Source organism: Hemicordylus capensis, chromosome 1 (genome assembly GCF_027244095.1).
Source record: "Hemicordylus capensis ecotype Gifberg chromosome 1, rHemCap1.1.pri, whole genome shotgun sequence".
Classification (NCBI taxonomy): domain Eukaryota; kingdom Metazoa; phylum Chordata; class Lepidosauria; order Squamata; family Cordylidae; genus Hemicordylus; species Hemicordylus capensis.
The window spans coordinates 80,866,591-80,883,783 of record NC_069657.1 but is presented as its reverse complement, the minus strand read 5'-3'; the positions used below and the strand labels follow the sequence as shown (position 1 = coordinate 80,883,783).

The following is a 17,193-nucleotide window of genomic DNA, read 5'->3' as shown; positions in this document are numbered from 1 at the left end:
AGCCACAGACGTGAAATAAAGAGACAGAAAGCCCGTATACTGTGAAGGCGCGGAGCGAGCGGAGCACCCTAGAAACCGCACGGACTTCTGGGGAATCTAATTGTGATCAAGTATCATTTTAAAAAAAGAGCAGAGCGACACAGTGTCGGACACAGCTTGAACTTCCGTTAAACATTGGAACCCGCCATTAGTGCATGATTCTGCGGAGTGGCGTTGTCTAGTTCTTGATGTCTCTATGGAGAAAGTCGTAGGCCGTTTGGAAGTGAGGCGACTGACAGGGTAGGAAGAGTCCGCCTTTTCCTATTGGTGCAGTTGCGTGTATGTCCTTCCGGTCTTAGACTAACACAGGAAGAGGCGGGATGGCGGCTGCGCAGTTTGTGGTGAAGGGGCACGCTGTGACAGAGGCGGATACGCACCAGTCGGCCGCGACCCCAGCCCAAACCCGCAGAGAGTGGGGCCCACGGAGCGGACAGGTAACGCGGCGGGAAGAAGGCGCCGACTTTATTTTATCAAATTTTGTTTTGTTTTATTTTATTAATAAATATTGGGCGCTGCTCCGGGTCCGCTCTATGGTGACCGAAATCCGGTGCGGGGGGAGAGGAGAGCTGCTCTGCTTGGCCTCTGGATCCGCCCCTCTCCGGAGCTGAGGGAGCTGCTAGGCGGCCTGGGCGGGCAAGGAAGGAGCGGTGCTTCGCCCTGCGCGGGAGGCTCGCCGCCTCCGCGGCTCTGCTCCCCTTCGCAGAACCGGAGAGAGCGAGGTCTCTCTTGAGTTTCAGCAGCCGCCGGCCGGAAGGGCTGACTTTGGCTCTTCGCATCGTTTCTTAGCCGTCTTCTTCGACCTCATGAGATGCGTCAGGAAAGATCAGCCTTCCCTCGTCTTCTCCCAGAGCCATATGCCATTTAAAACCCATGTTTTGGCAAGACCCCCGTTCGGTTTTGTCGAGGGAGGCTCATCAGTAGCCATACAGGATGATTTGGTGAAGAAAGGGGCCACTCTAGTGAGCTGCGGAGGTGCAGTGATGGTGGTAGTAGGCCCAGCGTGTAGGAAGGGCAAAGTGTTTTTCCAGACGGCCCTCTCCAAATTGCCATCTCTGGAGCAGGTGGGATGGAGACGTTTTCTCTTCTGCTACTTGCAGGGGAAACCGTGTTTTTTCAGCATTCAGTTTTCTCCCAACTAGTAAGTTGCTATTTGGTGTGCCATCTAGAATGTGTTTATTTCAGGTGTAATTAAGAGACTCAGCTGTGAATCGGAAAATCCACAATCTGAATTTCATCTCTCTCATTTACACTTGAGTGATCCTAAATTAGATTAGATTGTGCCGTCAATTGTCAAGTCAGTGTTGACTCCTGGCGACCACAGAGCCATGTGGTTTTCTTTGTAGAATACAGGAGTGGTTTACCATTGCCTTCTCCTGTGCAGTATGAGATGATGCCTTTCAGCACCTTCCTATATTGCTGCTGCCCGATATAGGAGTTTTCTATCTTCTGGGATGGGAAACACACCAGTGGGGATTCAAATCAATAGCCTCCTCGCTGTACCATTAGGTGGCAAGCCACTTTTTCTTAATCTCTGCAAAACAGGGCTTTGGTGAGAGCTATTAGGTAATGTACGTGATGTGAAATGCCTTGAACCTTCTAAATCTCTGAACAAATGCTGAGAATTATTATCAAAAAGGTTGCTTACAATGACAACCCTATCGCCATTTTTAGTGTATGCATGGTAATTTGTGCATAATTATCTTTGTTGCTTACATGTGATTAGTACTTCACCTGTATGCGACTCGGCCTTCGAAGCAGCTTATTATCCTGACAGCTAAATAAGTGGAATGGAGCTGCCACTGCATGATCTGCTGTGTGGGTGCTCTCATGCATGCTCATGAAGATATTCTGACCCAGTTTACATGGAAGTTATCTGCCTGGGCTGGATCCATCTGTCACCATCACTGCTCTGTCCTTGGTGCATATATTGGTGCAAAAATGTCTCCTTGCTCGACTTTGGTTTGATTTGGTTAAGAGGAGAAAAGAGATTGCCTTGAAAATCCACAATTCCAGTGCAAAAGAGGGGAGAAAGGAACATATGGAGCATCTCACCTAATAGTTTGCTGTTTAAAAATGAACTGCCTTTGATGCATTTTAATTTTGAAAGGTGTGGTAGAATGTTTAGGATAAATTCATGTAGAACCAATATGGAGCAAGTTGTTTGTGTTGTGTTGAGCCTTCCTCTGGTCTGGTACAGTCAGAATAACTTTTTCTTTTCCACAAATCCGAAGATCTGCTTTTCTGCTCATACAAATAATAGTCAGGATCCAATCTCTTTATTGTATTTAAATCTTAACAGCTCTTTCATTTATTGAGTTTTAATAATTTCTCATCACAATCAATCAATCTATCTATCTATCTATCTATCTATCTAATTCTCTAAGGCGTACCCACGGCTGATCCCATGTGCGGCAGCTCTTGCGAAAGTTTGCGAGCAGAAGCACAGTGGTGATTGGGCAGTGGAGATTCCATATGCAGATAGGGAGGAGGAGCCTATGAGAGCAAAAGTGCCATGGTGATTGGGCAGTGGAGATTCAATATGCAGATGTGGGGAGAAGCCTGTGATAGTTAAGGTCAGTTGGAGTGCAACTATTGCTGGTTGGAAGATGTTCTTGATTGTAGAGGAGAGGAATCTATATAGATATAAAAGGATAGTGGGCAAGGGACTGCAAAGACGGAGGGGAAGAGAGAAAGAAGGAAGGGCAAGGGTTGGGCCCGAGCCTGTCAGCAGCCTGAGGGGAACGAGAGGCCATGGTGGCACCTATTGGCAGCAAGGAAGGGCCCGGTCAACCACTGCTGCTCGTTTGGGGAGAAGCAGGAGCGGGGCTTGGGTATGGGGGTTTCTGGGTATAGGGGACTGCATCTTGGTCAATAGGCACCACAATGCTGCAGCTGTGATCAAGAGGGGTGAGGAGGATGGAGTAAAGGGATGGATGAGCGACCAAGTGGAGTGAGGGAGATGGAAGCAACCAAATGGAGCAGGAGTGTGGTTCAGGTGAAGGTGGAGAGATCTCTGAGGTGAGGGAGGGCTGTGGCAGGAGAGCAAACAAGTACTAGCGTGCAGATGCTGTGCGCAGATTAAGCTAGTTAGTGTTTTTGCAAGCACATGAATTATAGTTCACAATTTTAGAACCTTAAACAGACACATGTTAGTATTGATTCTGCTTTTAAACATGATCTGGTTTTGCTGTAAATCATGATGCCTGCTATAAAATGAATAAATACCTCTGCTTCTCTAACCTAATATTGCAGGATGCCTGGACTAAGCTGTAGATTTTACCAGCATAAATTTCCAGAAGTAGAAGATGTGGTCATGGTTAACGTTCGGTCCATTGCAGAAATGGGAGCCTACGTTAGCCTGCTGGAATATAACAATATTGAGGGCATGATTCTACTCAGTGAGCTGTCCAGAAGACGTATCCGTTCTATAAACAAACTCATCCGAATTGGCAGAAATGAATGTGTCGTCGTCATAAGGGTTGATAAAGAGAAAGGTGAGTTGAAAGTAGGACAGTGTCATCTTACATTCTAAGTCTACACGTTGTTCTCACTCTGAAACTTTTCTGACATACTGTAAAAATTGTATTTGGTGCATACATGTATCATTAAGAAAGAGAACTGTTCCAAAAGCTATTTTGCTTTTTCAAGAAGAAGAAGAAATAAGCAAAGGCATCGCATTAAATAATAAGACTGGCAATTTTTTAATAAGTTGGAGAAGAGTCTTAAGATTTGTGTTGAACCCTCAATGTGTTTTGAAATATTTCCTTTTGTATTAGGTTATATTGATTTATCAAAAAGAAGAGTTTCCCCAGAGGAAGCAATTAAATGTGAAGACAAATTCACCAAATCAAAAACTGTAAGTTTCCATATTGTTTATCACTGTGCTACTTTATAGAAGAAGGAAATGAGAGTAAATTGTGCTTGTAAATGTGTGTTTTTGGAAAACATTTATGTATTTATTATTTATTACATTCTTATACCTCCCCATCCAAAGGCTCTGGGCAGTGCACAACCGGGAGTATTTATTCATTTTTATTTAAGAGGTATTTATTCATTTTTAGCAGAGAGCCTGACAGTACAGTTCCCACAGCAGAGTCACCACTTTGTTAGAATGTTCAGCACTGGTTTATTTAAGCCAGGCTTAGAAATGTACTTAAAAGAACACTGAGGGAAAATGTAGTGTAATGTGTTCTTGTTTTTTCTTTTTAATTGTATACTTTAATGAAAATACTCAAGAATTCATGAATAGGAGAATGGTTTTGTGGCAATATGGTCTGCTTAATCTTAACACAAAAGTAGGGAGAGCCCCAAACCTAAAGCTGTATATACTGCATTGTTTTACTTAATTTGTACAGACTGTAATTTATTGCACTGTAGCTTAGTTGCAGGGGTTCTCCTGTTGCATATATATGCAAATAGGTATTCAAGACACAATGTTCGGCATGACCAAAAGTAGAATACCTCATCTATCTAGTTCATAGCTTCATGAGTTATATTCATCAAGTTGATAGAATTTTGTTCATTGTCCTTATTACTTGAATAGAATTATTTCCTGTTTTTCTGCATGCATCATTTTTTCTCTGGGAGTCTGGACTGGGGCTAGCTGTAAATGTACATGTTTGTGCAACTGACTAATCAAGAGAGCAGATACTCCATGACCACCTGGGAGCCCTTTAAATGTTTAAGCAGTTTACAAAGAAAGAAGGTTCCTCCTATGCAATTAGGGTCATACTTAAAGGCAGCCCCACCCTCCCTCCTGCCAGCAAGGAAACAAGGGCATGCACAAAGCCATGGCCGGCTTCTTCATTAGCACAAGATGGTTGCAGTGATTGAGTTCTGTGGTTAACTGCAAAACATCTGTCTACACTATAAATGGGGCAATAACTGAATAGTTGCACAGAGTTTTGACTGTATGCTGTGTGGGTATTGCAGACAAAATATTCAAGCAAGGCTACCTCATTGTGTGCAATACGTTCTAGGACATAAGGCAACAAGATATTATCAGACTGATTGATTGATTGATTTGAATCAGTGCCTAATATTATTAATACAGTACCAGCAGATTGACCATCCTCGAAATTCATTGCATTGGCTTGGATCTAAAGGTACCTGTCTTGTATGAGTGAAAAGCACTTCTTCGCATACAGAGGAGACTCTTCAGTGTTTGCCAACTTCCACCTGTCCAATGCAGTTGCCTCACTCAACATATTGTGCTGTTCCGGATTCCCCTAACCTTCAAGATCCGCTTTTGGGAGCCATAGTGGGCTGAAACAAGTTCGAGGGGATTGGTAAAAATTAGGAAGCCCACCTTGTACATGCAGCACCTTTGGATCCAAGCCATTGTGTTTGGTAGTGTCCTTGCTCTGAAGAGCTTATTCCATGTTGCATTCTTACTTCAAGAAGCCTTTCTCCTACTTATTTACTTATTATTGATGCTTGTGCCATAGGTTTATAGCATTCTTCGTCATGTTGCTGAGGTTTTGGAGTACACCAAGGATGAGCAGCTGGAGAGCCTGTTCCAGAGAACTGCTTGGGTATTTGATGACAAGTACAAAAGACCTGGATATGGTGCTTATGATGCCTTCAAGCATGCTGTTTCGTAAGTGCTTTATTTTTTCAGTGTGTATGTCACTTTATCCTGAAAGCTTGGGGTGGGTTTCATTTTCCATTTAACTGCATTTTGTATTTATGTATATACTTCATTCCATCTGATTCTGGTTACCAAATCATAGCTTTCAGGGTAATTAAGTTCTAATGGTTGAATAACCTCCCAAGACCACCCCTCTGCATTCAGTTGTTGTTCATGCTCAGTGCTGCTGATGGAATCCTCCATACAAACAAATTCCCTACACATAGAAAATGAGCATGTCAGGGAAAAGACTAGGCAAGAGTCCTTTTCCCTGCCACATAGGAGTGTGTTACACAGGTGGAGCACCACAACCACGGAGGCATTTGGAGGTGCATGTTTTCCTCTTTATTGTGTAGAGGTCATATTAGCCCCCACTTGCACCCTGAAGTGCAACAACCAAGATACAGGCTTCCACCTCATTCAGTGAGAACTAAACTTTAGCCAAACTTGATAGTTGTGGCAGGATGTAGAAATGAGCCTAGACTATAGTGGTGCATAAAGTCTGCGTGTATTGTCTTAACGTGATGTCTTAAATTCAAGTTAATTTACTCAGTCTTAGATTCACTATAGAGGATTCTAGCCTCTTGGATAAATAACCGCCTGAGGGACTTATGTAGGTCTGGTACAGACATCACTGCCAACCTCTTAAGAGATTAGGAGCATGTGCATCCACTTCCTCTCTCTCCCACTAAGTTCCTACCAGTGTTAACTGTGATGCAGCAACATGTCTCTGCTGTGTTCATTCAAGATTAGTACAGACACGATTCTAAACACCTTAGCTGACACTGACAGGGGAGGGGGACTTTGCACAGGTGAAGAGCGAAAGAAGCAGTGTTCAAGGTTACCCTTAGGAACATAGGAAGCTGTCTTATACTGAGTCAGACCATTGGTCCATCTAGCTCAGTACTGCTGTTCCCTCTAAGGCATGCACACATGTGCACGCTCACAAGTTTTTGGATGACCACTCAGTTCATTTTAGATCCCACTTAGGTTGAATCAGGAAGGCCCCATTCCGAATACAGGTGTGTGTGTACTGCCTTGATACTGCTGCCCAGAACAAAACTCATTCTGCACAGAGATGAAAAAAATTAGAGGGACCACTACACTGTACTGTCTACACTGACTGGTAGTGGCACTCCAAGGTTTCAGGCAGGAGTCTTTCCCAACCCTACCTGGAGATCCCAGGGACTGAGATCTGCATGCAAGCAGATGTTCTAACTCTGAGTTATGGCCCCATCCCCTAAAAGAAATGTCTTGAAGCAGACAGTGCACAAATGTAGGCCCTCCATACAAATGCAAACCAAGCTGAACCCTGTTTTAGCAAAGGAGATAATTCATACTTTCTACCACAATACTGGCGCTCCTCCCCAACTGGCTCTGGATCTCTCATTCATAATCTAACAGCATCCTTATAGTTTTCTGGTTAAACTCTCAATCTGTCAAGATTCACTTGTATCTTTGTTCCCTGGTGTTCAGAAGGATGAATGAACAGACTTTCTGCACAACCCATGACAGGACTTTTTTTTACAGAAAACAGAGCTGCACATGAGTGCCACTGCAACACACACTTCTGCATTTTCTTTGTCTGTTCAGATATACTTAGTTGCCTAGAGTCACATTCCATGACATTTTGAAGCTGCTGCTGCAAGAAAAGTCTTCAGAACTAGGAATTTGTCAGCACTATTGCAGAAGGGTCTTATAGTCATTAGTAAAGCCTCTTGCAGGGGAGTAGCAGTGGAGTGAGTCTGCAGGAAGCGACTTGGGCAGGGGGAGGAAAAATGGGTACACTTGATCAAGGACTGAGTTTTAGAGGAGCCTGGAATACTCAATTTGCTTTTTACATCATCTAACATAATGTTTGTATGTCTCGAAATGTTTGCACATTTTAAAAGTCCTGACCCATGATTTGTGTAACTTCAGGGAAATTATAATACCACAATGCTGCTACTCTCTTTCCCTTTCTAAGTGCATTTTAGGGAATGGTGGCTAAACATGTGTTCCTTTTGTTTGACCCAGGGATCCCACAATCCTAGATGGACTGGATCTGACAGAAGATGAGAAGCGTGTGCTAATTGACAATATTAATAGGCGTCTGACACCACAAGCAGTCAAAATTCGAGCTGGTGAGTACCAAAAAGTGAATTAGTTAAAGAACCTGGGCCTCTTTGGTTAGAATAAGGTTATTACTGCAGTCTTATTGAAAAGCATCCTGCCTTCATGAATGAATCACAGATCTGTCACTAGACGTTTTCAGACAGGTTCAGCTGTCAGGGATGCTTTTGCAGATTCCTGTACTGAGTAGGGGGCTGGACTAGAAGACATCCAGAGTCTCTTCCACCTCTAACATTCTATGAGTTTAACTGTGAAGGAGCATTGAGTTCTGCTTTTTGCTACATGGTAAATCTGAGGTCAACATTGGGTGAACAAGTACTACATAATTTATTCTGGTGCTTGGACCAGTAACTTGAAAGCTCTGATATGCATCATAGCTAAGAAATTTTGGTTTACTCAGATGTACACCAAGGGAAATTCAAAATCCTCAGACTTGTAAGAAATGGGATGCTCTTTACTTTTTGGAAATTAACTCCAAGTGAAAAGAGCTCTTTCACTCAAGAAATCCATTTAGAATTTTTCTGGATTATTCCTTGATAACATTAAAGATTCTTAGAAAACAAGGAGATCCTATTAACATATTAGAGCTCCCTGCCTTCTGAAACAATCTGAGCAATACATAACAAATTAGTTTCTTTCATAGATACATAGGAGCTCTTGCCATTTTTATTGCTTAGTGGGATTTTTGGAGTTGCCTCTATTTGTATTGATTCTAGTTACTATATAGTCTTTTTGAAAAACCAGGGTAGTAATACTTTTGGATGTACCTAATAATACTATATCTCCCTTTTGTACTTTGTCATAAAGTTATCCTTCTTTGTGATACCCTTAATTTTGTGAAATCCTTAAGTATTTCTTCTCTCCGAACTCATGAACTGTAGAAAATTGTCTTTATCTATACTGTACTGTGGTGGTTAAGTTTCTGACACTGACTGGTTATTGATGGCATGAGATGTTCATAGGCATTCCAAACATTCGGGGGGAAAGGGCTGTTGCAATTTGTAACTTCTGAGAGAGAAGCAGAAATTGCCAGTTTTCCTACTTGCTGCTAGGGATGTGCACGGAACCGCAGAGCTGCTGTCCGGCAGTGGTGTGGGGGGCTCTTTAAGGGCGGGGGAGGGTGTACTTCCCCCCCACACTGCGTTTCCCCCGCCAGCGCGTTCATTTTGAAAAGCTTTTGGGGCAGCAGGATACCTCTCTGCCGCCCCTTCCCCCAGTCGTCGGCAAAAGGCTTCAAAAAGCCTTTTGTGCGTGCGCACGTTACGTCTCTGCGACGCACGCGCGCACCTGCAAAAGGCTTTTTGAAGCCTTTTGCCAACGACTGGGGGAAGGGGCGGCAGGGAGGTATCCTGCCGCCCCAAAAGCTTTTCAAAACGAACGCACCAGTGGGGGAAACGTGGCAGGGGGGTTAAGTACACCCTCCCCCGCCCTTAAAGAGCCCCCCACACCAGTGCCAGACCACCCTCATGTCCGGACCGGTCCAGAGGCCTTCAGAATGGCCTCCAGACCGGTCCAGGCTCATCCCTACTTGCTGCCAGCTAGTGAAGCTAAGGGACAGGAAGCCTATGGGCAAGGTAGTTGAAAGAAGGATGTGTAGTAGGAAAGAGACTGAAAAGCAGGAACCAGTAAAGGCAAAGAAGAGAGATAATACAGACTAATGAGAGGGAGAAGTGGAAGACAAATTTCACACACTGATTTGAACCAGCCTGCCAATGTTCAGGTTGCAGTTTTTGAGCTAAGAAATGGCATCAGCTAGGGATGTGCACAAAGTGCTTTGGGTTAGCATTTACATTTTCCTGTACAAGTATTCATTGCCCAACTGATTTAAATCTTGGTTGATTTTAATTCCAAATGTGCAGATACTGGATGAGATCACACCCATGTGTTTACTAGATTCTTTTAGAATTACTTGAAGCTTTGCAGTCTTCATTATTAGTATTTGTAGTTATCCAAGTTACTTTTGCAATGCAAGTTGGGATTTTTAAGGAAACTGAGAAGTTGTGCTATAGCTTTTTAAAAGAAATACAGTCAGTCCCAGACTCATTATGGCATTATGTATTATCAGTCTTAACCAGAGCAGTGCTAGTAGGGTGTCATCACTAGTGTGTGGGTGGCAGAGATGTTGAAGCTAATCCTGACATGTTTGCTACTTCATAAATTAACACTACAAAGGAGTGTTGTCTGACCAATTCTCTCTTCAAATTACTAAGTATAGTTAACTTGCTGCTGCTGCAACAAATATGTGTGTGTGTGTGTATATACACACACACACACTTCAACCAAAGTTCACAAAGCAGTTCACATAGAAAAATAAATACTGCATAAGTAAGATGGTCCCCTATCCCCAAATCTAAAAAGAAGCGTAAGGCAGATACCAGCAACAGCCACTGGAGGGATGCTGTGCTGGGATTGGATAGGACTAGTTGCTCACCGCCTGCTAAATATAAGAGAATCACCATTTTAAAAGGTGTCTCTTTGCTCAGTTAGCAGAGGTTAAATGCTACCATCAAGTGTCTGCTCCAGTCTCTTGAGATCTGTCCATCTTGGTAGACAGATGGACAGATCTCCATCTGCTAGGAAATGCTCCATAGAGCACTTCCTAGCATTAAAAGAACTGCAAAGCTCTGTGTGTACTGCAAAACTGCAGAGCCTTGGATTGCAGCCAGTATTGAAGTCCTTTTTTGAAGACCTTTCTACTATGTGTTAGGATCAGGGCAGGAAACAGCTGGTAAGTAGAATCCTGTAGCCTGGAAAAGGAAGAACACAAGAAAAGGCAAAGGGAGAAATAGGTGTAAGCTAGAATGTTGGACTAGGTGTGTGGGGAAACCCAGGTTCAAATTCCTATTCCGCTTACACATGTGCCTTGAAAGCGGTAAAAAGAGATTCATTTAGAAAAAACTTCTAAATAGTCTCTCTGTATACACTGTCTACAAAGTATTAATGGAGTTCTGTCTATCTTACCCCAGTTACTGCTGCACCTTACTAGGAAGGAAGGACTCATTCACCCAAAGCCTCTGCATGCATTGCTGATAAAGCTGTGCCCCTCCTTGGGAGCCAAGACAGCCAGCTTTGTCACATTTATTTATTATTTCTCTCTGGAAACCATAACAAGCCCTGAGCCATTTTTGGAAGGGCGGTATAGAAATCGAATAAACAAAACAAACAACAAACAAACAATCTAGCCTGCTCATGATCGACTCTCCTTGTGCCTTCCTTCAATAGCCCTGTGCAGCCCTCACACCTACCTGGGTTCCTTCCAGTTTCTCACAGGATGTCTCCTCGATTCTGGAAGAGCCTTCATATGTCCTGTGTCTTTCCCCTCACCTCCCTCTCCCTGTCCCATGCTTTCCTCTCTCCAGCCTGCAGCATTGCTGCTAGTTGTCGGTGGAGAATCCACCTGTTTCCTTTCAGCCAGTTGAGCGTCCATTACTGAGAACATAAGATGAGTGAATGTGCTTCATCCCCTCACACAGGCCTAGGCCATTTCCAGCAATGCAGGGGCTGGGCAATCTTTAAATAGGTTGTTGCGAAGCTACTTATAGTTGAATGGTAATTGAAATAATAAGATACTTTAATTTCTAGGGTTTTCTAAAAGGTATTTTTAATAGAATCTGTTGCTGTGGCCCCCTTTAGATATTGAAGTTGCCTGTTATGGTTATGAGGGTATTGATGCAGTGAAAGAAGCTCTGAGGGCTGGCCTGAGCTGTTCTACGGAAAGCATGCCTATCAAAGTAAGTGGCATCCATTGATGTGCAGTTACATGTGTTTTCTGGGAAAGGTTTGCATTTGGACAAAATCCCATTTACTTTTCCAACAAATCAATTGAAATCAGATTTAGCATGTTTGAATATGTACTTGTGGTTTTAATTTACCACTCCTTCCCCATGTATAGATAGGCCTTGAGTGTGTATGAGAAAGAACGAGATGAAGATACTTCCAAGGGATTATCTCATGGGGGGAAACTTACTGCAGCTTTGGAACTGCCCAGTTTTATTGGTATTCCATCTATTTGTGAATTGTTGGTTTTATTAAACAGTGCAGTTTTAGAAATGGAAATTTTTCCACAGAAAATGTAGTAGTGAAAAATTTTCCACCCCATATCACTGTTTATATAGATATTCCTCTGATATTTGGAGTATGTTGTATTATCCAGCCATGTAATTTACCAATTTCTTGGTCATCACCAGTGGTGAGTAACAATACCTTGAACAGCTTTGCAACATCCACCTAGCACTTTCTCTTTGCCCTGTGTCCCCCGCTTGCATGTGCAGGATGCTTATGAATCAGCACAGATAGGGGTGGGCAGATGCCCTCTCAATATGATTTGCAGGCTTGCTATAATTTGTTGTTAACCCTGAGATGAATCACATGGTAAAGGCCAAGATAGAGATGTTTTATACCAGGCAGTTGTTTTATACCAGGCAGTTTATAAATCTAATACATTACTTAAAGGGCCTGTTTAGATCATTCCAACACATCCATGTATGTAGTATATTGCTCAGGAGTATAGAAGAAATATCTAACCAGTTGCTTTTTAGCCCAGCATGTTCATGTCTTGAATGCATCTAGTCCTTTGCCCAAAAAGACTTTACAACCTTGACAGTTTTGTATATGAGAAAACACATTTTTTCAATTAGATTCTATTTCTCTAAAGCATAGGCAGTGAAGGCTATAGCCAAACATACAATGATTGTGCTGCCATCTGTTTGGTTATAAACCTCAAAGAATATTATCTATATAAAAAGGTACTGAACAAAGAGGCATCTTTTTAACAACAAATATTTATATCCTGCTTTTCAACAAAAGTTTCCAAAGCAGTTTACATAGAGAAATAATAAATAAAAATAAGTGTGGTCATATACTGCTACTTCACAGGGAAATACCAGTTGTCCCTTTATCCTAGCATAATGGGGTTTTTTAAGTGGCTGTTTTCTGGTGTGTCTCCTCTCTCTCCCCCCCCCACCTTTTTTAGATTGTGAGCCTGTTTGGGGTAGGGAACCATATTCCTATTTAAACTGCTTTTAAGAACCTTTTTGTTGAAAAGTGGCAAAAATAATTCAAAAAAAGAAGCTCCATATAAGAAAACTTGGTGGACCTTTGTCATCCTTTGTTTGTAATTTGAAAGCTCATCATAAGTGAAAATGCTATTTGAGTTTGTTTCACAGTTTGTATCTTGCCCTTTTTGTAGATAAATCTGATAGCTCCTCCTCGATATGTGATGACCACTACAACACTGGAGAGGACTGAGGGCCTCTCTGTCCTCAGCCAAGCCATGGCTGTCATCAAAGAAAAGATTGAAGAGAAGAGAGGAGTCTTTAATGTGCAGATGGAGGTAAAAAAAACCTTTTGTTCTCCACCCATTAAAGAAGGGTGGAGATCAAAGTTTCTAGGATCTTAATATAAACTTGAATCTACACCTAGGAGATAGAACTTACCTTATCTGCTGTGCAGACTGGGATACTGTGAAAGAGAAATGGTTAATGAATATAAATTAACAAGCTCTGCAGCTGGCCGGTTTTCAGTTTGTTCGTTAACTTTTTGTCCAGCAGGAGGTGTGATGCACTTCCTGAATCGCAGCTGTTCCTTTATATGCATGTTGTAGCAAGATAAGTTAATGTTTTAATAGAAAACATGCTTAGAGTAGGTTGTGTGTATGGAATTGGGTTTGATGGTTTGGTTCGAAATTGAACTGAACCACCAGTCCACAAGCCAGTTTGGTCGAACTGATTTGACGGCTATGCTTGTAAGGGGAAATCTGGTGAGGATTTCATTTTACAAGCAAAGAGGTGGGGGAGCCTTTAAAAGTCTTCCTAAGGGCAACCGTGGGGTGGAGTGCAGCAAAAAGGTAGCTTACCAGCTGCGGCTCCTCTAAACTCCCTCATGCTTCCCCACCTCCACCTATCATGTACATAGGTAACAGAGCCCAAAAAAGTTGCAATTCTTGAATAGCCCTGTAACACTTAATTTATTCCTTTGTAGATTTTCTCTATAGATATTCTCTGTCTATTTATATTCAATTTTTTTTAAATTTGCCTTTATCCTATTCAGATAACAGATTAAATTAACACATTGAAACAAATTAAAGCAGTGGCCAACATCAAGAACAAGAGTTGCATGCTAGGGGGTGGTTTTGCTCATGCACGGAGGGGAGAGGTGATTTGGGAGCATTCCCCCTTCCCTCTGTAGCTGCCTGTGCCTCCTGAGAATGTGTCCCTAAGGTAGAACCTTTGGGAATATGTCTTAAGGGGTACAGGTGATTGTGGGGCACCAGCAGAAATCACCCCTCCCCTCCATGCGCAACCAAAGATGCTTTTCCTCCAAAGGGCAGACTTTTCCTTGTTTCCACCACAGGTGTATCATTTGTATTTTATTTTATTTTATTTTATTTTATTTTATTTATACTTTATATGCCACCTGATATAGAAATCACTTGGCAGTGTACAAATTAAAACATAATATAAAATATAAAACATTTAAAATTCATAAAAATATAAAAATCACAATAGATAAAAACACATTAAAATTTTAAATTTAAATTTCAGTTAAAAGCCTGGGAAAACAGGTACGTTTTCAGGGTCCTCCTAAAAACAAACAGAGGAGATGCTCTTATTTCAGCAGGAAGCTCATTCCAAAGTCCTGGGGCAGCCACAGAGAAGGCCTGGTCCCAAGTTGCCACCAAACAAGTTGGTGGCAACCATAAACGGACCTCTCCAGATGACCTTAATAGGCGACACACAGAGATAGCACTCTCTTTATACCCTGGACTCACGCCATTAAGGGCTTTATAGGTAATAACCAGCACTTTGTATTTCATTCAGAAACATAGCAGCAGCCAGTGCAGTTCTTTTAGAATCAGTCTTATATGGTTCCTTCAGGTAAACTCAGAGACCAGTCTGGGTGCCACATTCTGTACCAATTGTAGTTCCCGAACTACATACAAAGGCAGCCCCACATATAGTGCATTACATTAGTCAAGCCTAGAGGTTACCAGCATAGATATGTACCACCGCTTTAAGGTCATTTGTCTCCAGAAATTGATGCATCTGGCATATCAGCCAACGCTGATGAAAAGTACTCCTGTCCACTGCCTCAATCTGAGAAACCAGGGTATATGAAGAGGAACTGTATATTTATTATTTATTTATTTATCTATCAAATTTGTACACTGCCCCAAACTTTCATCTCTTGGCGGTTAACAACAGCATAAAACAAGTTAAAAACACATACAGAAACTTAAAACAATTTAACAATTTAAAATAAACCAGAGATTAAAACCTAAAAAAATTCAAAAAGCTGAGAAAGCTTGGGCAAAAAGATGGATTTTCAGGTGTTTTTTAAAAATTGCCAGAGATGGGGAGGATCGTATCTCAGCAGGGAGCGCATTCCACAATCTTGGTGGCAGCAACCAAGAAGGCTCATGTCTGGGTAGCCACCAAACGAGTTGGCGGTAACTGAAGATGAACCTCCTCAGATGACCTCAATGGGCGGTGGGGCTTGTAGTGAAGAAGATGCTATCTTAAATACCCAGGGCCTAAGCCGTTTAGGGCTTTATAAGTTAGAACTAGCACTTTGTATTTCGTCCGGAAACCTATTGGCAGCCAGTGTAGCTCCATCAGTAAAGGAGTAATGTGGTCTCTCCAAGATGACCCAGAGAACAACCTGGCTACCACATTCTGAACCAACTGAAGTTTCCCGACTATGTACAAAGGCAGCCCCACGTAGAGCGCATTACAGAAGTCAAGTCTGGAGGTTACCAACAAATGTACCACTATTTTGAGGTTATTGATCTCGAGGAACGGGCGCAGCTGCTGTATCATCCGGAGCGGGGAAAAAGCACCCCTGGCCACTACCACAACCCGAGAAACCAGGGAGAGGTGTGAATTCAGAACTACTCCCAGACTGCGAACCTTCTATATGAAGAGAAACTGCACCAATACAATACACATCCATTACTTGGGGTTTAATTAAATGATTTTTTCCAGTAGTTAGGTAATAGATATGTAGACTTTTAAAATTAAGTGCCCCAAGATTTATTGAAACTGAAAGTCTTGGTCTTCTGCTTATCTTTTGCTATGTTTTTCTGCACAGTAGCCATTCTGTTTTTCTTTTAGTTGTGGAATCTTATTTTTTGCATCTAAACCTAATTGTTAAAGCAAACTTTTTAGTATGTCTTTATATTTAGCCCAGAACTTTTCAAATGGGTTTGGTGGTCTAATAATGGTGAATGAGCAATTGTTCTTAGTTTGCCATATTACCTGACAGGTCCAATAACAGTAGCCATTTTACATACGGGCACATCTGGTTAAATAGCTTGTAGACTCTACTGAAAGCTAGCTAAATACTGATCATCTTTGTATGACTTTTCAGCCCAAAGTGGTTACTGATACTGATGAGACTGAGCTTGCAAGACAGCTGGAAAGGCTGGAGCGTGAAAATGCTGAAGTGGATGGAGACGACGATGCTGAGGAGATGGAAGCAAAAACTGAAGATTAAATTGCTTGGGATGAGAGCTTAGGATGTAATTATACTATCCACACCAAACCAATGAAGACACTTTTGATTGAGAAGGTGTCTGGTATTGAAAACTCCACAAGACAACTTGACATTTTCAAGTTTTAACGAGACCAAATTTTGAAGAGGTGGGAAAACATCTGCAGAATACTTGCTGCTACTTGTGCTGATTTTTTTCCCCCTCAGAAGGAAGGTGCCTCTCACTAAAGATCCACCACTGCCCCTCCAATAGATCAGGCAATGTCTGAAGGCCTTCATTAATATTTTCATATCTAACAAATCCAGATTGGCAACCATTCAGTCCATGAGGTTTTGGAGAATTAAAGCAATATTCCTCCACAGACTGTACTCAGACAAATATTCAATAAATTTCTTGGATATTTAACTCCTGGCTTCTTTTTTTAATTCCACATTCTTAAAGATTTGTAGCACAGAGGAAGGAAGAGGAAATGGCTTTTTAGCTTTTGAAGGTGGAAATCTACATCTCATTGATCAATACATTCTGACTTGTCTGTGTTTTTCAGTTTTTCTTAGTTCAAGTCACTTTAGAACTGATTGGACAGAGCCTTGAAATTAAAGCACAAACTTTAATTTAAAAATTAAAAAATTTCAGTGATGGGAATTAAAATGGCATTTGTGTGTGTCAGTGATGGGGAAAATGGCTCACACTTCCTGTGCTTGTATTTTAAGTCTTATATTACACTGTAAGCATACAGTGTTATGCAAAAGCCTTGTCTGGAAAAGGAGTTTTGGCCCTAACCTATGAAAGGCAAACAATAAATGATCGGTTTATTTGCAAGTGAGCGATTGGTTTGAATAATTTTCATTGGGAGAATGATAGATCTTATGCCTAGAGATTTGTTGTTAAAAGCAAAAATTCTCATTCATATTTCCATTTTTCA

General features: G+C 41.9%; 1 protein-coding gene across 2 annotated transcripts; it reads left to right on the top strand.

Annotated features, from left to right (window-relative positions):
* The first annotated feature begins 102 nt into the window (after positions 1-102).
* Positions 103-16,676, top strand: EIF2S1 (eukaryotic translation initiation factor 2 subunit alpha). 2 transcript variants are annotated; one of them, XM_053291715.1, is made up of 8 exons: positions 103-279; positions 3,292-3,533; positions 3,816-3,895; positions 5,487-5,638; positions 7,685-7,791; positions 11,414-11,511; positions 12,969-13,112; positions 16,148-16,676. In XM_053291715.1, the coding sequence occupies exons 1-8, from the start codon at positions 236-238 to the stop codon at positions 16,271-16,273; spliced, it is 993 nt and encodes a 330-aa protein (XP_053147690.1). In that variant the 5' UTR covers positions 103-235; the 3' UTR covers positions 16,274-16,676. The 2 variants fall into 2 exon arrangements, with proteins under 2 accessions (XP_053147690.1, XP_053147698.1); XM_053291723.1 differs by lacking the exon at positions 103-279 and adding an exon at positions 314-473.
* Positions 16,677-17,193: the final 517 nt, after the last annotated feature.

Bases quoted from the DNA above. Each gene is read 5' to 3' on its own strand.
- EIF2S1 (XM_053291715.1), top strand. From the start codon at position 236: ATGGAGAAAGTCGTAGGCCGTTTGGAAGTGAGGCGACTGACAGG. The intron at 280-3,291 runs GTAGGAAGAGTC...CTAATATTGCAG, and splicing joins GAAGTGAGGCGACTGACAGG to GATGCCTGGACTAAGCTGTA. The intron at 3,896-5,486 runs GTAAGTTTCCAT...CTTGTGCCATAG, and splicing joins AATTCACCAAATCAAAAACT to GTTTATAGCATTCTTCGTCA.